General features: G+C 38.5%; 1 protein-coding gene across 1 annotated transcript in view; it reads right to left on the reverse strand.

The window, feature by feature from the left end:
- The window catches only part of LOC150094345 (proto-oncogene tyrosine-protein kinase ROS-like), a 719,271-nt gene that overhangs the window by 38,881 nt on the left and 657,661 nt on the right, over window positions 1-22,729 (reverse strand). The window contains exons 41-42 of the mRNA XM_090412445.1: window positions 21,634-21,768; window positions 17,646-17,800 (exon numbers count right to left, since the gene is read on the reverse strand). Coding sequence (XP_090268571.1) covers window positions 17,646-17,800; window positions 21,634-21,768 — 290 coding nt within the window. The remainder of the gene's footprint in view (window positions 1-17,645; window positions 17,801-21,633; window positions 21,769-22,729) is intronic.

Below are 22,729 nucleotides of genomic sequence, written 5' to 3' on the forward strand. Positions count from 1 at the left end.
CAAGAGGAGCACTATGCAAACACCAAACACATTAACTTCGCAGATGCACCCACAAAGTATTTCTTCTCACTGGAAAAATACCAACAAGAGTGCACCACTATATCTGCTATAACAACAGATAGTGGAAACATCATAGAAAATCATGACGAAATCCTTTTATACCTTGCAATACCACAAAAATTTATACCAAGCTAACTCAACATCTATGGATGTCATGGATATAATTCTCTCCGATGTGAAAAGACTCTCACCAGCAACGCGGCATAATGTAAACAGAACTCCCCATCATGCTACACGATTTGACAACTGCCTACACCCCCTTACCTAAAGATAAATCTCCTGGCATAGATGAACTCACCACTGAATATTACCAGTCCTTCTGGGAACAGCTTGGACCTATCCTCTACAGAGCATATGCCAATGCCAATACCAATGGGCATCCTGTCCTAATAAGTTATTAAACATATTCCAAAGAAAGGAGACACGACGAAATTAGGAAACTGGCGATCCATCTCCATCATAAACACCGACTGTAAAATAATAATAAAAGCCATTGCCAGCAAATTTAAACCAGCTCTGAACGAAATAATAGATAGGCATTAGAGCTATTCCATTCCTGGACGATCTATCCACGAAAACTTACACCTCATAAGGGATCTCATAAGCACAGCCAATAGCAACAGCGAAACAATGGGACTTGTAACACTAGACCAAGAAAAAGCTTTTGACTGCATTGAACACCCCTAACTATTCAGCTGCTTGAAAGCCTTCGTCTTTGGCTCAGGCATCATTCATTCTATTAAGATGTTATATGCCAAAGAACACTTTTACATGAAAATAAACAACAGACTTTTTACCATATCTGTACCATACAGCAGAGGTATTAAACAAATGCACCACTGAATATATTTTCACTTCTGCCACTAGAGGTCTCTCTTTCTCCACAACCTTAAGAATGACAACAGCACACGTGCCAGTGAAATTAAAAAACTTCTACAAAGATGCCCTTTGAAGATGGAAGAAGCTAAACCTCCAATACACAGTGAAGACAGCATCCCTGCCTGAAATTCTCATGGAACCCATCTTCCACAACACGATGGTAAGAAACCCAATCACTCAGAAAGAGATCCATAGAGCTAACGAGGCGTGAGGATCTTGGGTGATATTCTTTCTCCGAGCCTCACTTGGTGCTTTCCAACATCGCTCGAAAACCTGGAATACGAGAATCAGGATGAGCAGATACGCACTATAAAATCCACTTTTCATGCTGCTATGCCTTATAGCATAATGGAAGAGGGGGCTCAGCCCTCCTGACTCAAAAGATCAGATGCCCATCTTTCTAATAAAAACTAATAATTCATGGGAGAAACTTACACCCAGCAACATCAACAAAATCTACAGCACTCTAATACAACAGTTGAACCAAAGAGCTTTATTGGAAAATCCTGTATCATCCCACCAAACACTATTTCATTGGGACCTACCATACTGCACAAGAGCCACCAAACCCGACACAGATATTCAGTGGAGAATGTGGCACAATGTATTACCCACTCCAACTATATTACGAAAATTTAACATCGCACATGCATAGGAACAGTCTGGCATATCTACTTGGAATGCCCAGTCAACACCCAATTAATCGGTTATCAGGAAACAGCAGCTCTCACCTGTAGTAGTCCTCATACAGAAGAGGAGTATTTCAATCTCATCTCCAGAGTCAAATAATCATTCATTCTGCAATTACCTCTTCATCACTGCAAAAGCAGCAATATACAGCTTCTACCTCAGACATATAAGACCAGACAGCACAGCAACTTCACAGAGAGAGGCAGCTAACCAACTCCTTGCAGCCTTCAAACAAAAGGTGAGCAGTTGGATCCTACACACGCATCACCACCACAGGCAAAACAACACCTTAGATCTTTTCCACAAAAACTGGAATCCACAGAATCAACTCCTGGCTGAGCAGGGCGACTGCATCATAGTCCACTTTCCAGCATTGAAGTGATATCATCCCAACCCCTCAAAGAAAGGAGGAAGAAATATTTTATGTGCTTAACAGTGCAAATAATAATCAGCTGTCACTCTCATGTAAATAGATAATATTGTCCTATAGCAACTGTTATGTTCTTCCACATATATGTCAGATTTTATGTTCTTATACAGTATCATGTCAAAATAACTTAATAGCTTAAAAAAATGTAATTGAATTTATAACTGATATCTCTATACAACATACCTCAACAAGAGTATGAGCATGTAACCTCTCTGCCTGACTGCAGAGAACCAAAAAACCAGTTAATCCTGTACATAAAATTGTTACGTTTACAATAAAAAAAAATATATATATATATATTTCACATGCAAAACTTTGTTTTGGTTACTTGGGAAAAAGGATTAAAACCAAGTATAAAATTTCTTGGTGTCTTTAACGTATTTTACACCCAAGGTAAAAATTTTTTCACATCTTTCTCTCATCCAGAGATTTTTATTAAGAAGGTCAAGAACCTTTTGTCTACTTGTATATGAGATATATATGACTTCTGCATTACTTCAACCTTGGTATCTCTCCTGCGTCTGGCTCCTACTGAAGAGACCTCAATAAAGGTCGAATGGGATCCTGCCAGACATGGTAAAAATTCAAAAAGGAATCAAGCAAGGTTGCCCTCTCAGTCCACTGCTCTTTACATTGGTTCTTGAACCTTTCTTACAATAAGTCAACAATACACATGCTGTGCTAGGAATAACAGTTCCTTCAACTAAAAAGGAAAAAAAAAGGTAGCATATGCCAATGATGTAGTCAGAACTTTGATGGATAATGATTCCACATATATATTTTTTGGTATTTTGGAAAAATTCAGCAAAAGCAGCAGATTAATTATTAATGCAGACAAGACAAAATTAAAAGTTTATGGAAAGTGGGATCTTGGAGGCATTCCTTTTGGACTAACCCCTAGGAGAGAACCCCTCATTATACTTGGAATTCTCTTCTCCACTTACCCAATATTACCAGTCCAAGAACTTGGAAATGTTAGAAGAATGGAAAATAGGGCTGCTCTCCTTTTCTTCTAAAGCCATAGTACTCAAAACCATAATCTTTCCTGCTCAGTTATACATAATAAATATTACAGATGTCACAGAAGCAGAAGAAAAGTAATTATATAGTAAACCTGTGCAATTTTTTGGTCTAGCCGATACCAAGAAGTTAAAAAGGAATTTCTTCAATTATCAACAAAGCATAGAGGATTTGGACTTCCAGTCTTAAAATTCTGCTATTTAAACAATACAGCTTCAAAAATCCATAAAATATTGCAAACTAACCACACATGTGCAGACTTTCTCTGGTACTACTTGGATTTCATCTTCCCCCGTTTGGAGTTAGTGATTATAAAGATCCAAAAGCTGAGATTGTTCCTGAATACTACAACACTCTGTGCTTAACTCTAAGACTGCTAAAACACTCCGGAATTGACATTCTTTCCATTAAAAAAAAGTAAAATTTGGTATAAAGAAATCTTTAATCCCTTTTGCTGAGAAGTTCCACAGTTGGGTACTGACAACAATATTTTGTTTCATAACTTGATGAAGTTCCAAGGGTACCCTAACAGGAAGGATCTTGCTTGGAGAATGGCATATGGTCACCTTCCAGTCAATGCCATCAAATGGATGTACTTTAACATCGGAGATCCAATCTGTGACATCTGTTATATATTTACCTTTCGTTATTTATTCTTTCTTCTCTTACTTTAATCTTATTCTTATATCTACGATTGTTTCCTCTTCGGATACTGGCGAATTTATATTTTGCTGCACCAGCCAGTATCCTATAGCAGAAAGGATCCTACCTCAGGGAGACAATACTAGATTCTTAGCTTTCTTACACAATATCTTATTTAAACTGCTGTATAGATTCAGATTATTGCAGTCGTGACATAAAGCTATATTTATATTCACTTTCTAAATCCTTCCTGCCAAAATAAGTTCTATTTTTATAAGTGGTAATTTGGAATCGTAATCAGGCATGACTCAGGTTCAAGTAAATATGACATGTTTATTGGAATATCTAAAACACAATACAAAATTCATACACTCAATTATGCTCAATACTAAATAAAACTCGAACTAAAAGATTAACACATTCTAAACTAATTAAATCTCATAAGGCATGCTAAACACAGTAACTGCACATTGGGATATAGATAGCAAATGATATGAAGTTAAGCTAAATTCCTTTCAGTAGTATTACTCGTAAGAGAAAACTAACAAACATTCTAATGTCACTGAGATGCTAAATTCTACTATTCTTATCACATTAAATTAATCCTATCACAATTTCTTATTCTTACTCTCAAAGGAGGTTAACTTTCTAAATAGAGACGGTCCACAGAGTTCTTTAGAATACAGTTCTTAATTTCACCTTCGTAAACAATCTTCTCTCTTGATGCTGGATACTTCTCATCCATTGGCTGTCCATACGGCAACGTAGGGGTTATGCTATCTTCATTCCTTCTGCCGAAAACGGACTCAAATCTTTGTGTTTCAGGAACAACTTGATGGGACTTTTCAGCGACGGCTTGATTCTGCTAGGACTGGAATTTTTACCTACAGCTTTGCATAGAATCCTACTTCATTTTAAGAATGCTCGCAGTCCGACATCTTATCACAGACTTCACCCCCCCCTACGCGAAACTGCCTGCTAACTTCCGAACCACCAAAACAGGAAAACGTTACGACCAGAGAGAGTGACCTCCCGATACGGGCTCAACCCCTTCTATAGAGCACCCTCTTTTTCTCAGTCCCCTTTTTGCACACGGCCCTTATTTTTTCACCCCTTTGAGTTCATCCTTCGCTTTTATGACGCTGTTATACTTGGATTCACAGAATACATGGCAACATAATTTTCCGAGTAAGCTATAGCCGCTAGCATTACGCTGTACACGTGTAGCTTTATGCCTTCCAGGAATTATTACTTAGCAACTTTTTAGATGACTCACAGTAAATTTTACATAGCTTAAGTGAGGCTTAAATTTAAATCAGATTATCTCTCCTTTTAGACATACTTAAAAATGAAATCTTAATATAATCACAACAGCTTAAATATATGGTACATGAAATAAAGAATAAAAATTTTATACAAAAAATGAAGAAGTTTCACTTTTGATTTCAGCTGATGTGCAGGTATTTCTCTTTATTAGTAAGTTTAGTATGTTGGATTCTGAATGAATGATTTCTTTGCAAGATTCCTTCATTCAGGATCTAACACATCTGTTACCAATTGGAAACAGTAGAATATGCATTCTACAGCTGCCCTCTTGCTCTGCATATTTGGAACAGATTATGTAATGTGTTGGGCATGCCAATATTTACAACAGAACAGGTTATTTTTTTACAATACTCACCACCTGTCAAATGGGAAGAGAATTCTGATTTTTATAATCAATGAATTAAAATACCATTTATGGAAGATTAGAAAAAAACATGGATTTCAAAACCAGCAATATGACATCCAAATGCTTTATAATAGTGTATTGTGGAAATTTTATTGTTCAGTCAGATGTTTTTTGTATTTAGAAAGAAGCATTCTAGGAGATATCAAATTTATCACTAGATGGTGTAGACCACCCACATTATGCAATATTTACCAGGGGGAGATAAAATTCTGTCTAATCTTGCAATGAGAGGTTATTTAAATAGTTCCATCCTCTTAATTCAATGTAGTCTTATAGTCAATTGCAGAGATGGCTGGAGAGCAATCCAAGGCAGAGAAGGCCAACTCAAGACAGTTAACCCAGATGGGGCTAATATATAACCCAGATGGAACTGATACCACCTGGGTATCAGTCATCCTTGTGCTTTAGTTTCAATTGGTTATTTGGTTGTTCATCTATATGAGATTGGTGAAAAAGGAAAACTGATAGCCTTTGGCTATATGATGATATAAAAGAGCTGAGGCATTTTCTCTCTCTCTCATGCTATCTATCTATCTTTTTTTTTCCTAATACTATCAGGCTCTCTTGAGATATGTGATTGGTGAAAAAGGAAAACTGATAGCCTTTGGCTATATGATGATATAAAAGAGCTGAGGCATTTTCTCTCTCTCTCTCATGCTATCTATCTGTCTTTTTTTCTCCTAATACTATCAGGCTCTCTTGCACCCATTATACTAACTACTCTAGGCCTATGATGAGAAACCCTTTACTTTTTACTTTTTCACCTCAATAAAGGTCGAAACCGGTCTGCAGTGGTGAACTCAGGATTTAATCTTGGGGGCGGAGCCCGAGCACTCAAGATTTAATCTTCGGGGGCGCTGAGATGAGTAGACTTACAAATACACACCGCGCATTGCATACGACCAATGACTGAGCATCTGCAGTGATTGCCAATACATCATAAGTAGTATAGAAATAGAAGACACAACATAAATTAAAAAATGAATTTTAATTAGGAAAAGATTTCTAGTGTTTATTTCCTTTTTCTTTTTTTTTTGGGGGGGGGGGAGTTGGACCCCCTCCCTGGATGCGCCACTGCCGGCATGGGTAGTGGCCCTTCCCATTATGCATTGCATTATACACTCCTGAAAGGGGATGTGCTTTGCATTATGGGATACATACTAAGGCAAGTGATATGAAGTCATTAGTCTCTATATACAAGTAGCTCAGACGTATTCCATAATCCCAATATCATTTTTAACACTCTCCATTGCACTCTCTCCAATATATCAGAATCACAACGGAAACCAGGAGACTAGACCTGCACACAATAGTCCAAGTGAGGTTTTATCAATGCCTTGTAAAGAGGCAAAATGACATCCTTATCTTTACATGTGAGCATTCATTTCAGCATTGTAATTATCTTTCATGGTGCATTTGCAATCTTTGCTACATGTCCGCTGAACTTCAACTTCCTATCTACTAACACTCCAAGATATCTAGCCTCATCAGTTTCTTCTAACATAATCCCACCAATAAAATACAACATTGGATATCTAATCATGCCAAAGTGCATGACATTACATTTACTGACATTGAACTGACATCCATTTTCCCATGCCCACATTTCCAGCCTATTTAAATCATTCTGCAAGTACTGCATATGGAACTACAAGGGGGGGGGGTGATTATGAAGAGCTCAGGAGACAGCTTGCAGGTGTAGCATGGAATGAGGAGTTAGCTGGAAAAGAGATCAATGCAGCTTGGGGGATTTTCAAAAACTACTTAGTAGATGCAATGTCTAAATGTATACCATGGGTGAAAAGGTTAAATAAGGTAGGTGTGAGATGGATGAATAAAGAGATTAAGCATGCAATACAGAGAAAAAGGGCATTGTGGAGGCAGCATAAGAGAAGTGGAAGTAACCAATTTCATGAGGTCTACAAAAACCAGGCAAGGAGGGTGACTTGGTTGGTGAGAGTAGCTAAAGAGAGGTATGAACAGCAGTTAGCTAATGAAGCCAAAAAGAATCCTAGGGAGTTCTTTCGATATGTAGCCAGCAAAAGAAAGAATGATTATGGAAGGATGACATTGATTGGAGGAAATGGTATAAAGACAGCTGTTGAGAATGTGTGGTACAGATACTTAATGAGCAGTTCATAAAGATATTTCAATCTTGTGAATGTGACTTCATGGAGAGATTAAGGGCAGTTGATGATGGGGAGGAGAGACTGACTGTAAGTGAGCAAGAGGTGTTTGGGGAGTTGAGTAAACTAGATGTAAATAAGGCTGTGGGACTTGATAATATATCACTGTGTTTTTTAATATGAGTCTTGCACTTGGTCAAGTCCCTAAAGAGTGGAAGGAGGGCAAGATTGTGCCACTTCATAAAGGAGGTGATCGAACTCAAGCATCAAACTATAGGCCTATCTGTGTGTCAGGTGTTGTGGTTAAGTTGTTGGAGAAGCTTGTGAGAACTAAGATCTAGAGTTGGGTTGACAACAATGGTATAATCTTTGATGGACAGCATGGATTTGCTAAAGGGAGGTCATGTTTTAGTAATCTACTTACTTATTACAATAAAGTGACTGCTTCCTTGGACAGAGGAGAAGGATACACAGTAATATACTTGGATTTCGCAAAAGCTTTTGATAGAGTACCTCATGATAAGTTGACAGTCAAACTAGAGCAGATGGGGTTGGATATTAGATTAGGGCATTGGATTGGAGACTGGCTATCTGATAGGTATCAACAAGTTGTGTATGGGGGTGCAATATCCAGGAAAAGGAAGTGGAGTGCCTCAGGAGTCTGTTTTAGGGCCATTACTATTTAACTTGTATATTAATGATATTGGCAAAGATTTGGATGGAGATATTCAGTTGTTTGCAGATGATGCAAAGTTGGGACGAACCATAAAGATTAGTGAAGATGTTGTGGCCTTGCAAGAAGACTTTAATAAATTGAGTGATTGGGCAAGCAAATGGGGATGTGAGTTCAATGTTGCAAAATGTAAGGTTTTAAAATTTGGAAAACAAAGATGGGATGCAGAATTTATGCTTGATGAGAATATATTGTTGGAAGTAGAGGAAATAAGAGATCTGGGGGTGATAGTGGATAAGGATCTAAAATTTAGGGGACACATTGCCAAAATTGTGAAGACAACACAAAGACTTCTGGGAATGATGCGGAGGACACTGACGTGTAGAAGTAGGGAGATTCTTGTTCCATTGTATAAGGCTTTGATTAGGCCACACATGGACTACTGTGCCCAGATTTGGTCACCTGGTTTTCAGAAGGATGAAGAGATGTTGGAATGGGTCCAAAGGCGACTGACTAAGGTAGTTTCTGACCTCTGGAATGTCGAGTATGAGGAAAGATTGAAAAGATGTAATTTGCAGAGTCTAGTGGAGAGAAGGAAGAGGGGAGATATGATAGAGACCTACAAGTTGGTAAGGGATTGTTATAGGATCAATGGTGGAGAAGTTCTACCGAGAATAGTGGGAGATCAGGGGAGAACCAGAGGTCATCCCTGGAAACTGTATAAAGAGGGTGTGAGTAGGGGAGTGAGAGGCAGATTTTTTTCGTGCAGAGTTGTGAGTGATTGGAATGCCTTGCCTGAGAGTGTGGTGTCTGCAAGAAGTTTGAATGTGTTTAAGAGACGGTATGATGAGATGTGTGTGAGATAAAAGGACCTCCTAGATGAGTCTTTGACTCCATGAGGTCTTGTTTAATAATAATAATAATAATAATAATATATCAGCAGCATTCCTGATTATTCTACCTATCTTCATATCATCAGCAAATAGCTGTATGTCACTTGTCAAATTCTTCCCAATATCATCAATGTATAGATTGAATAACAGTGGACCAAGCACTGATCCTTGTGATACACCACTGGTTACCTTAAATCTTGCAGATGCACATCCCCCATATACCACTTTTTGATATCTGTTAGTCAGCCATCCTCTTATTCACACTAATATTCTATAATCCAAACTCATATTCTAAAATTTATGCACCAGTCTGTCATGCTGTATTCTGTCAAAAGCCTTAACAAAATCCCAAAGTATTATGGTGTATCCATTCCCTTTGTCTAGTTCAATGGCAACATTGTTACTGAATGTGAACAAGTTGCTAAATCATGCCTTCCCTTAGTAAACCCATGTTGCTCATTGCAAAGTAGTGATTCACTGTCAACCTATTTCTGAATGCAAGCCCTAACCAATTTTTCCAAAATCTTCACCCCGACTCCAGAGATACTAATTGGTCGATGAATAGATGAATGCATCAATAGATGAATACATCGGTCGTTGCACCACATTTATGCAACAGAATTACCATACATTCTTTTCTGCCCTGTTCTGAGACTCATATTAAACAGCCTGGTCAAAGGAACAGCCAGTTCAGCTGACCACGCTTTTAGCACACGTGATGATATCCTATCAGTCCCTATTGCTGAATTCTTATTCAGTTTGTGCAACAGCTCTAACACCTTATCCTCATACACCTGAATTTCTTTATCCATTGAAGAGGTGGCAGTGAGCTCAATGTCACATACACCAGTTTGATAGCTTTTAACAAAATGGGCACTCATTAGTTGAACAGCCTCTAATGCATCTGTAACCCTCAAGCTATCTGCATTTAGAAGAGTTATTCTTTTATATTCATTTTTTCTTTTACTTGCAGCATATCGACAGAATTCTTGTGGGTTGTCTTTAGCATGCAAAGCCAGTTTCTTTTCATACTCAGACTTTGCTTTCTGTACAACAGTTGTGATTATTCTAGCCTGCTGCTTATAATTTTCATAATGCACATCATCCTTATGCACATGGTATTCCTTCAACATCGCCCATTTTTTACGAATCTCTTGCTTAATAAGATTACACATCCATTTGACTCCTACCCTATTTATTCTTCGAACTCTCAGGACACATTCTGATATTGCATCATTTAAGCATGGTTTAAATGCTTCCCATGCACTGTCAATATTCTTCCCATCCATCAACCGATCCCATTCAACTGAGCTCAGTGAATGGGATCAGTTGATTTTATATCCTCAGTTGGCCATAATTTCCTGCTTTGTAGTTCAGCATGCAACCTTTTCTGAATGGAACATTCATAAATTTCAGCACTTCGCAAGTGAGTACTGCATGATCACTGTCACCAACTGGAGGCAGAATAGTTACATCTTTAACTGAAATGCCCACTGACACTATTATCAAATCTAACACTCTTTGCCCTCGAGTTCCTTCTGTCACATGCTGCTTGAGGAAGTTGTTCCGCAACAACTCAATAAATGCATTTTCATTCTTCTCATGAGATTCTACTGCTACTCAATCAATATTTGGATAATTACAGTCTCCCATTATGATCATTCTTGTGTATTTGGTGGTGCATTTCTTCATTACTAGCAACCGATCTACCAGGTCTGTGACAACACCCTACAATGTAATGTAATTGATCTTGTTAGATTCCACCTCACAACAGATGGCTTCAAATTCACTGTCACATGGAATACTGTTAGTAGTAGTACCACAATCATAGGTCTCAACTCTAACTGGAAAAAAAAGAATAAATAAAAAATCAGCTAATGCCTTTTTTATTCCCATATAGGGAATAGGTGAGGCCGTTTCAGCCCTATCTAACTTTTTGAGACTGAGTGGGCAGTTCAATCTCCACTGGTACCCAATCAGAGATAGCTGGCTCAAGGCTATCACTAATTAAGCAGCACACATTAAAGAGAGAGACAGCTTAACATGTGCCGCCATCTTGTGGTCCCTAACCCTAACACAATATATTTTAATGTCTGAAACAATGTGGGTTCTACAGTTGATTTTCTTGAGATTAAGGGACAAAAAACCCGAGTTTCCGGGAGAAAAAAACCCACTTGCCTGTGCCAGAGATCGACTAACTCAGGAACCAGCCTAAAAAAGGCTTAGAAAAATTTCTTCTAGTCGCCGACTAGATTCGAAACAAAGTCTTCCTTCATGTGGTCAAGGCTGTGGTGTGCAATTGCCACATACACGAAGCTACACAGGCTCTTACTGGATTCAAGTCATCTGATATCATTAGCAGCAAGCCTCCTCCTCTCCAATCCTCTCTATCCTTCCTAAAAATACTGTACCTTTTACACTCGATACCAGTTAGTATGTCTGATTCTGATAGCCAGGTTTCACTAATGCCTAAAATCTGAGGTCCCAACATATTGACTAAGACAACAAACTCTACCCCTTTGTTTCTGATACTCCTAGCATTCGTGTACAGACATAATAATCTATCTGCATGTTCTTCTGTATACTCTTGTCTGCAGTCTGCATGACATAGTTAGGCAACTTTCAGATTATTCTTCTCTAGTGTCTTATACATGTAGACGTATTTGCACATGTTTGATGTGTCCGAACCTGGCAAACACAAAGTCGAAATCGTTCTCTCCTCATCAACATTTCTATAATAAAGCCCATTCCCATCATGAATACAGTTATATAACATTGTCATTCTTATACTCACATTCTCACCATTCCTCCCTTTATAATTTAGTTTCCCTGACTCTATGTGTTAGGCCGCATATCAGTTATTAGTTTTTCAAGACTCCTGATACTAAAAGCATTCAGGTTTAGGCCGTCTCTCTTATACAAATCCAATATGCCCTCAGACTCACTCCACACATCCAAAAACTTGCATTCATTCTGCAAGTTTTTTGACAGGCTACTGCATGGTACCCTGTTTTGTAAAGTGGAGTAAATACAGTTAGACATGAAGCTCTATCCATTAGCCATATGGTATAGATGAATCAAAGAGAATGCAAGTAACCTGTAACAGGAATATCAATTTATTTGCCAATGATGCTACACTGGAAAGAATAGTAGTTAATAAAAACTGATGCAGATTGATTTAAATAGATTGATAGTTTGGGCACTGAATAATAGTCTTCACTTTAATCTGACAAAGTCTAAGAATATATACTTTGGAATGTAGCTATTCCATCAAGTTAATATACTGTATATTAACTTGATGGAGTGGAACTTAAAGATATTGACGGGTAAGAAATTGAAAGTTGGTGTTCGGAGGACATTTTGTAAAAGTTTGAGTGTTGAAGAGCATACTAATATGTAAATGTAAGGAATTTGTTTATCCCTCATTATAAAGCTTGATATGAACAAATCCAGATGTGTGCATGCATGCATGCATGCATGCATGCACATGCAGATCTGTTGCTTCTGTATTTCTAGGGATGACAGAGTGGTGGAGAAAACCTAGAGTTAAGTGACAAGAAGGTGACAGGTCTGTGAAATTCTGCCAATGATAGATTGATGTTTATGAGTTACAAAATTTTATTAATAGACTGAAAAGATGGATTTGATTGAAATATATAAGTTACTAAATAGTTTTATAAATTAGATACAGAAAAAAGTTTTAATACATGAAATAAGCCACCAGAGGGCTGTACGGTGCGTACTGTTGGTAAGGGACTCCTGAAGAGATAAGTGTATTTTGAATAAAACTCGATACCAGTCAGTATGTCTGATTCTGATAGCCAGGTTTCACTAATGCCTACAATCTGCGGTCTCAACATATTGACTAAGACAACAAACTCTACCCCTTTGTTTCTGATACTCCTAGCATTTGTGTAAGACATAATAATCTACCTATATATTCTTTTGTATACTCTTGTCTGCAGTCTGCATGACACAGTTGGACAACTTGCATATCTCTATTCTTCTCTAGTGCCTTATACATGTAGACGTATTTGCACATGTTTGATGTGTCCGAACCTGGCAAACACAAAGTCGAAATCATTCTCTCCTCATCTGCAAGGCAAATCAGAGTAGGAGAGAGAGAGAATTTAAGGAGTATGAGTGAGAGGTATGGGGGTGCTAGAAGAGGAGAGAATGGAAACAGTAGAAGAGAGGGAATGAGAGAGAGGTATGGGAATGCTAGCAGACGAGAGGATGGAAACAGTAGGAGAGACGGAATGAGAGAGAGATATGGAAGTGCTAGAAGAGGAGAGAATGGAAACGGTAGGAGAGATGAAATGAGAGAGAGGTATGGGAATGCTAGAAGACGAGCGGATGGAAACAGTAGTAGGAGAGACAGAATGAGAGAGGGATATGGAAGTGCTAGAAGTGGAGAAAATGGAAACAGTAGGAGAGAGGGAATGAGAGAGATGTATGGGAGTGCTAGAAGAGGAGAGAATGGAAACAGTAGAAGAGAGAGGTATGGGAATGAAAGAAGAGGAGAGAATGGAAACAATAGGAGCGAAGGAATGGTAAGAGGTATAATGTATGGCGACTCAATGATCCGTGGTGTTCAAGATAGGATGCGTGAGGAGTGTTTGCCAGGAGGAACAATAGAAAGGGTGGCTATGGCAATTAAGAGAGGTGAAAGGGTGGATGAGATGATTGTGATGGTAGGAACGAATGACTTGAGTGGTAATGTAAGTCGGGTAGCGAGAGATATGAGATTTTTGCTTGAGACTGTACGGAAGAAGACAGAGAGAGGAAAAATAGTGTGCGTGTTGCCCAGGTATGATAATGATGAGCTGAGCAGAAGAGCGGTGATATTGAATGGCATAATAGCGAGAATGTGTGACAAGAGAGGACTGGTATATGTGGATGCTTGGAGTGCGTTTGAGGAAAGAGAGGAGTTGTATGCGAGAGACCGTTTACATTTGAATGAGGAAGGACGTAGGCATCTGGAGAGATTGCTGTTCTGAACGAGTCAGTGTGTCCCAGGGAGGAAGATAGCAGGGGTGGCCTCTTGTGGGAATGGATACTTGGGAGAAGGGAGACAATGTCAGGTAACACTGAGCCCAGTGGAGTCTAGAAGGGATAAAGCTGGGTATAGAAACAATGGCATTTATATGCTGTATACTAATGCCAGGAGTATCCGGAATAAGGGAGAGGAATTGGTGGCGCAGATAGCATCAGCCTGGCCAAAAATTATTGCGATCACTGAGACGTGGTTGACAGAAGGGGATATAAAAACAGTAATAGAAGTCGCTGGGTATAGCATTTTTCGTCAGGATAGGAGGGGAAAGCGTGGTGGTGGGGTGCTGCTTATGATAAGTGATGACCTATGTCCTCTAAGAGTGGACAATTTGGAAGGAAGTGAGACAAATGATTTTGAGAGCGTATGGTGTGAGCTAGAGGTAGGCAAGACAGGATATTTAGTGGGGTGTTGCTACAGACCCAGGAGCACAGAGGATGGGGACCAGGAGATGTTTAGACAGCTAAGTTTGGCAAGTGCAAGAAGAATGATTGTTATGGGAGATTTTAACTTCAGTAGTATAAATTGGAGAGAGGAACATGCATGTAACAATAGGGGAATGGAATTTCTAGAATTCTTGAGGGACAAATGTCTTAGGCAACATGTAACAGAGGGAACAAGAGGTTCAAAAATTTTGGATTTGGTTATAGCATCAGAAGAGTTGATAATAACTGAGTTGACGTCTCTCCCACCAGTTGGAGAGAGTGACCATATGGTGTTGACATGGAAAATGAATAGACATGCAGGAGTATCAAAGAGACGGGAACTTATGTGGAATTATAAGGCAGGTGATTATAATAGTCTTAGACGTCAACTTCGGGAAGTTTCATGGAGGGAGGAATTGGACGGCCGGGATATCACCAGTGCGTGGGAAATTGTGAAAGAATATTTGTTATCAGCAATGGTAAGTTGTATACCACGAGTGAAGAAGAGGGCGCAATTTGGAGTAAAGTGGATGACAAACAACATTAAACAGGAACTGCATGCGAAAAAGAGGCTATGGAAGAGATATAAGGAGACAGGTGAAGAGAGGATGGGTGAAGAATATAAGACACAGGCCAGAAGAGTGACTCGTGTGGTAAGGAAAGCGAAACTGGAATATGAGAGGAGATTGGCCCTAAGATCCAAAGAAAATCCTAGGGAATTTTTTAGCTATGTGGCCAGTAGGAGGAGAATTGACTGTGGAAGAATGATATTGTGGGATAAAAATGGGAATAGAGTGACTGATGCAGAGGACATAGTGGAATTGTTCAATGAACACTTTATTGGAGTATTTCATCCTAGAGGAGTCAGTTTTAATGCTAGAGGGATAGGACTGGTACGAGGTCTGGAGGTACAGGAGGAGAGTGTGTTTCAGATACTGAGTACTCTGGATGTCAGTAAAGCTGTGGGACTGGATGGTATTTCACCACGAGTTTTGAGAATATGTGCTAGCGAATTGACAATACCTTTAACGTGGCTTTACAATGAAAGTCTGGCTTTGGCAAAGGTGCCCAGGGAATGGAAGGAAGGTAAGATAGTGCCATTGCATAAGGGTGGTAACAGACTGGAAGTGTCTAATTATAGGCCAGTCTGTGTGTCATCAGTAGTTGTTAAGATCTTGGAGAAAGTAGTGAGGGACCGTGTACAGCATTGGGCAGATGAGGGTAATGTTATCTGTGAGAATCAACATGGATTTGTGAAAGGATGCTCTTGTTTTAGCAATATGCTAGCCTTTTATAATAAAGTTACAAGAGCATTAGATGAGGGAAAGGCATATACTGCAATTTTCTTAGACTTGGCGAAGGCATTTGACAGGGTGCCACATGATAAGCTGATATTTAAGTTGCAGCACATGGGTCTGGATGTCAGATTGGTCAACTGGATTCAGGATTGGCTGTCTGATAGGTATCAGAGAGTTGTGTATGGTGGAGCAGTTTCCAGGAGGCAGAGGGTTACAAGTGGGGTCCCACAGGGCTCAGTACTAGGACCTATATTGTTTAACCTTTATATCAATGACATAGCCAGTGGATTGCAGGGGGATATTCAGTTGTTTGCGGATGATGCGAAGCTGGGAAGGATTATTAGTAATAGCGCAGATGTGGTAGCCCTGCAAGAGGATTTAAATAAGCTAGATAGATGGGCAAATGAATGGGGGTCTCAATTTAATGCAGCAAAATGTAAGGTCTTGAGGTTTGGGAAACATCGATGGGATGCTGCATACTCTATGGGAGGAGTTATACTGGAGGAAGTAGGGGAGACAAGAGATCTGGGGTTGATGATTGATAGAAACCTGAAGTTTAGGGGACATATTGCAAAGGTAGTGAAGGTAACACAGAGGATTGCTGCTATTATGAGAAGGACACTGACCTGCAGAGATAAGAGGGTTATCATTCCGTTGTATAAGTCTCTGATCAGACCACACTTGGACTATTGTTCTCAGATTTGGTCCCCAGGATTTGAAGGGGATAAATTAACTGTGGAAAGGATACAAAGACGGATGACAAAGATGGTTTCAGGACTGTACAAGGAAAGTTATGAGGATCGGCTGAGAGAATGTGGACTGCAGAGTTTGGTGGATAGAAGAAGGAGAGGTGATATGATTGAGACTTTTAAACTGTTGAGAGGTGGTTACAGGGTTGACACTGGGGAGTTCTTTCGCTTGGTTGATCAGCGGGAAGGAGTGATGACAAGAGGCCATCCCTGGAAGTTACGAAAGGAAACTGTGAGCAAGAGGGTAAGGAGTGGTTTCTTTGTGTGGAGAGTGGTTGAGCCGTGGAATGCATTGCCTGATGGAGTGGTGGGAGCGAGAACGGTCAGTGACTTTAAAGAGTGGTATGATAAACTTTGTGTTTCTCAGGGGGGGGATCTCCCCTCGATGAGTCTTGACAGACTTTATGTCTTAGGAAGGACCTCCCTCGATGAGTCTTTTGACTCCTTGGAGGCCTGAATAATAATAATAATAATAATAATAATAATAATAATAATAATAATAATAATAACATTTCCATGATAAAGCCTATTCCCATCTTTAACATAGTTATATAACATTATCACTCTTACACTCGCATTCTTACCATTCCTCCTTTTATAATTTAGTATCCCTGACTCTCTGTGTTAGGTCTCATACCAGTTATTAGTTTTTCTAGATTCCTGATACCAAATACATTCAGGTGTAGGCTGTCCCTCTTATACAACTCTAGTCTTCCCTGAGACTCATTCCACACATCCAAAAACTCGCATCCATTCCTTCTACACAACCTACGCATCGAAACGTTTGCCATCATCGCTCTTCTTCTTAATTGTTGAATTTCATAATGGATATAAATGATAGCTTATATTTCACATCCTTGTTATTTCAATGCTAGCTTGTACTCCACATGCTGTGACCAGTAGGGTGAGTAAATATATATTAAAGGAAAAAATTGTTTAAAAAATAATTGTCATTCTATTATATAATACACTTACCATTTTGATTATATCTAATATAACTCTCATTGTGAACAGAGGCAACTGCATCTTGACAACAATTAAATCGTAAATTTTCTAGTCTTTCTAGACAAAATGCAAATGATGGACGATCATCTGGATTATAACTCCAACACTGCAGCATCAGTAGATAGCTATTTAAAAAAATTAAAGCTTTAAATATATAATTAATTTATTATATTTTGCATGACAGTTTTAGCCAAACTTTTCTTCTTAGTACATCATGCAAAAAAGAATTCAATTATCTATTTCTGTTTGAGTGGTAATAAAGCCTGTTTTCATTAAATGAATGATTGCATTTAAATGCTGTAATAACACTTGTAAATACTGAAAATCTGTTAACGATTATTCATTCAAAACAATAAAATGTATTTTCTAACAGTACAGAGGTCTCATTGGGATAATGGGAAAATATTATCTCCTACGATAAATGGGCTAAATGAATTATAGGTATCTTCAGAAAAGAAGCAAAATATGTTTTATCTTCAGAATATCTTCAGAAAAGAAGCAAAATATGTTTTATATACATGTATTATGATTATTATCATAATCCTCATTTTCCATGAAGTCAAAAGACTCATAATGTATGTTTCCTCAAAGCTTCTTTCAGTTGTGAGGATCATACATGAGGACTACCAACCACTTTCAAAGCCATAAAAAACCTGTTCCTAACAACTTTGTATATATATCTTCTTATAGAACTTGTACAGATGGCCTCATACCCAATATTCTGAGACCTGAAAGCATTACTTAATCACTGTTCTTGGAATACCTTCTATCACACCAGCACCCAGAGCATTTTACTCACTAACCATTTTCTATGCAAGTTTCTATTCCAAGAATCAACAGCTTATACTGGAATTGTAGTGAATGAAGTGGAGGTAAATAGTCTATTACAGAACCTCAATGTCAATACATCTGTGGGATTGGATGGTATGGTATACCAGCTCGTCTCGTACCAGAAGCAGCTAAAGAATTGTCAGTGCCTTTGACCATTTTGTTTAATTTGAGATTCGGGTCTGGGTCAGTCCCAAGGGGGTGGAACGAGGGGAAAATAGTTCCACTGCATAATGGTGGTTCCAAGGATGCTGTTGAAAATTACCAGCCAATCAGCATAACAGGAATCGTTATCAAGGTCTTAGAGAAAATAGTCAAGAGGAAAATACAAGATTGGATAGATGAAAATGGGATGTCCCTGACTGTATCGAGGACAGCATGATTTTGTGAAGGGTAGGTCATGTCTCAGTAACTTTCTCATGTATTATAACACAGTGAGCTGAACTGGATAAGGGTACTGGGTTTACAGTGATTCGACTGGACCTTGCTAAGACATTTGACAGGATATCACATGGAATTCTAATCAGTAAAATGAAGCATATGGGGATGGATATAGGGTTGGTGAGATGGATAGGAGGGTGGTTGATGGAGAGATATCAGAGAGTGGTTTATTCAGGAGTAGAGTCCAAAAGATGGCCTGTGACTAGTGGTGTGCCGCAAGGATCTGTTCTTGGACCACTGCTGTTTAATTTGTTCATTAATGATATAGAAAAGGATCTGAGAGGAACAGTTCATTTGTTCGCAGATGATGCAAAGTTGGGTAGGGAAATAGCGAGTGCAGATGATGTCAAAATTTTGCAGGATGATTTGGATAGATTGGAGTTCTGGGCTAAGGAGAACGGATGTCAATTTAATGTGGCAAAATGTAAGGTTATACATTTTGGGGTGAAAAGATTAACAGCAGTTTACTACACTGGTGGAACTGTACTCCAGGAAATTGATGAGGCCAGAGATTTGGGAGTGTTGGTGGATAAGGAGTTGAAGTATAGGGGGCAGATTGCAAAAGTGGCCAAATCAGCTCATCAAATCACTTGGTTGTTAAAGAATACTTTGACAAGCAGAGACAAGCAAGTTATTGTACCTCAGTACCGAGCCTTGATAAGACCCCATCTAGACTACTGTGCCCAGATATGGGCACCAGGGTTTCTTCTTGATGGGGAGGAGGTTGAGAGGATCCAGAGGCGAGTGACCAAGATGATGGCAGGTCTGTGGAATGAACCTTATGAGAACAGGTTGAGGATTTGTGGGTTGCAGAAATTGGTCGATAGGCAGAGGAGGGAAGATATGATTGAGACATTCAAATTACTGAAGGGTTTCTATAGGATTAATTCAGAGGATATTTTTGAGAACAGAGCTGGTGGTGGGAGGACTAGGGGACATCCATGGAAGCTGGGCAAGAATGTGGTTAGTAAGGGTGTTAGAGCTGGGTTCTTTACTTTTAGAGTGGTGAATGAGTGGAATAAGCTGCCAGAGTCTGTGGCAGTGAATGAGTTTAAGGCAAGGTATGATAGATACTGTGTGAATGTCGAATAGCTGTGATGGACATGATTGGGGCCTCCCTTGATGAGTCTAAGGACTCCCTGGAGTTGCCTGTAATAATAATAATAATAATAATAATAATAATATTTCTATAATAATCATATTTTCAGACAAGATCAGATCTGACTTCTTGGACAGACATTTACTTCTAATCTTTCCTGGCATAAACACCTTATGCTAATTTTTGCCTGTCTAGCTAATAACCCTATTCAAATCCCAAATCCACCAAACTTTAGAATACAGTTTGAGTTTAATGTTCCCACCATAAATTCGTAAGACTTCCTGATGCTATCCACAAAAAGGCAGATTGGCTATCCATTGACTCTTCTCTTACAAACTCACATCAGCTGCCATATCAGAGACATTCTATTGCTGTTATATATTTTGCAGAGGACACTGACGTGTAGAAGTAGGGAGATTCTTGTTCCATTGTATAAGGCTTTGATTAGGCCACACATGGACTATTGTGCCCAGATTTGGTCACCGAGTTTTCAGAAGGATGAAGAGATGTTGGAAAGGGTCCAAAGGCGACTGACTAAGGTAGTTTCTGACCTCTGGAATGTTGAGTATGAGGAAAGACTGAGAAGATGTAATTTGCAGTCTGGTAGAGAGAAGGAAGAGGGGAGATATGATAGAGACCTACAAGTTGGTAAGGGGTTGTTATAAGATCAATGGTGGAGAAGTTCTACCGAGAATAGTGGGAGATCAGGGGAGAACCAGAGGTCATCCCTGGAAACTGTATAAAGAGGGTGTGAGTAGGGGGAGTGAGAGGCAGGTTTTTTTCGTGCAGAGTTGTGAATGATTGGAATGCCTTGTCTGAGAGTGTGGTGTCTGCAAGGAGTTTGAGTGTGTTTAAGACATGGTATGATGAGATGTGTGTGTGATAAAAGGACCTCCCAGATGAGTCTTTGACTCCATGAAGTCTTGTTTAATAATAATAATAAATTTAATAATAATATATCTTTCCTACAGGTACTTTCAGAGTGTTATTCCACTGAAATGGTATCCATCATTCCTCCACTTTGCATTGCTTATCCTCATTCATCAGTATCCAGATAGATACCTAACAGGGTCATTGCAAGAAGGTGAAGAATGAACATTAGGTTAGAAATCACAGTCAGTTCTCCACATTCCTTAAAAGGTGACGTGGAGACCTCTTCCCAGTTATGCATCTTTGACTCTTAAGCACCCTACACAGTTTCCATTAAGGAATGTATTCTCTGATTGATTAAAAAAAATACATATCAACAGGGTTTTCTTTTTTCTTCACCGCTTTCTCATACATTGGCACTGGGCTATATGCTTTACAACCTTTCATGTGTGAGATAGATATAAAAATATAATTGAAAAACATCACTGTAATTCTGTTAACTGATCAGTGTGCCTGGATAATCAAGAGAGAGAGAGAGAGAGAGAGAGAGAGAAAGAAAGAGAGAGAGAGAGAGACAGAGAGAGAGAGATCACTGATGAAAACAGTTATGTACAGAACATTTTAAAGTTTATTCTAATCTTTTAATAGTGGTAACATTGTGTCTGATAATATTCATGTTATTTTCTTCATTCATAGTTTCCTAACAGTTGATACACTCACAGTTCATCTGGACAGTTGTTTGGCCTCTCTAAAAGCCCTCCTTCTCTGACATATCCAAGTACTTCTAGGTTAGTTCGAGCAGGATAAGGTTGCTGGCCAAGGGTTATTACTTCCCACAGTAATACTCCAAAAGCCCTAAATAGGATTCAAAAATATATGATTAAACAGAATGAAGATTTAAATGCATACTCAGCTCAAGTATGTTTTAATTCTTTAAAAAAAATCTTTAATTCTTTATTATTATTATATTATTCTAAATATAAACCTTCTTATTTTATTGAAATGTAATGTTTACCGTTAATATTAAGTCTTTTAGGGCAGGGACTAACTGTTAGACTAACTTTGATATATCAAAAATAACAAGAAACTACCAAAATGTATGATTGATATTAAACAAAAGTCAAACTTCAGAAAACACAAATAAACTGAATACATCATAGAGATCAGAAAAGTAATAATAATACTGTTGATCACAAAATGAAAAAATAACATTTAATAGAATCACAGCAATTATTTAAAAAAAAAAAAACAGAAAAAAACTATGCCAACAACAGTATAGGCATGCAAAACTTAGTTAACTGAGCATAAAGGAAAGAGAAGAGGAGAGGAGAGGTGTTGTTTTTAATTATTCCTGCTCAGGAGAAAATGACAATGAGATTATCTGGTGTGAGAATAAAATAAACAGAATAAGATCTTGTGTTAGGACTGGAAATGTAGTGGACTATGACAATGAAATATTGAAGATAGACCATTGGCCAACTAAAAGAAGGGTGACCATTTGAGAGGCATTAATTATGGGATTAAGAAGATTGGAAAGAGAAAATAATGTAAGTAAATTTCTATAGTTTTTGAATGATAACTTATCCAGGCATCATGTAATAGAATTTACCTGAAATTTTGGACAAATTTACACAAGAAAACAAGGATAAAGAAATAAACTTTTAATAGCCAATATTTCAACCTAAAATTATAGGTCATCATCATCAGTGGCATAAGGCTAGTTAAATACCAAAGAATGCAAACAATGGATTATTTAAAATAGTAAGAGCCAAAAAAATTACTAGTGATAGTTGATTTGAATGAGACTTTCCCATAT

This window comes from Typopeltis vanoorti, chromosome 22 (genome assembly GCF_054136105.1).
Source record: "Typopeltis vanoorti isolate ZY-2024b chromosome 22, IOZ_Tvanoo_1.0, whole genome shotgun sequence".
Lineage (NCBI taxonomy): Eukaryota > Metazoa > Arthropoda > Arachnida > Uropygi > Thelyphonidae > Typopeltis > Typopeltis vanoorti.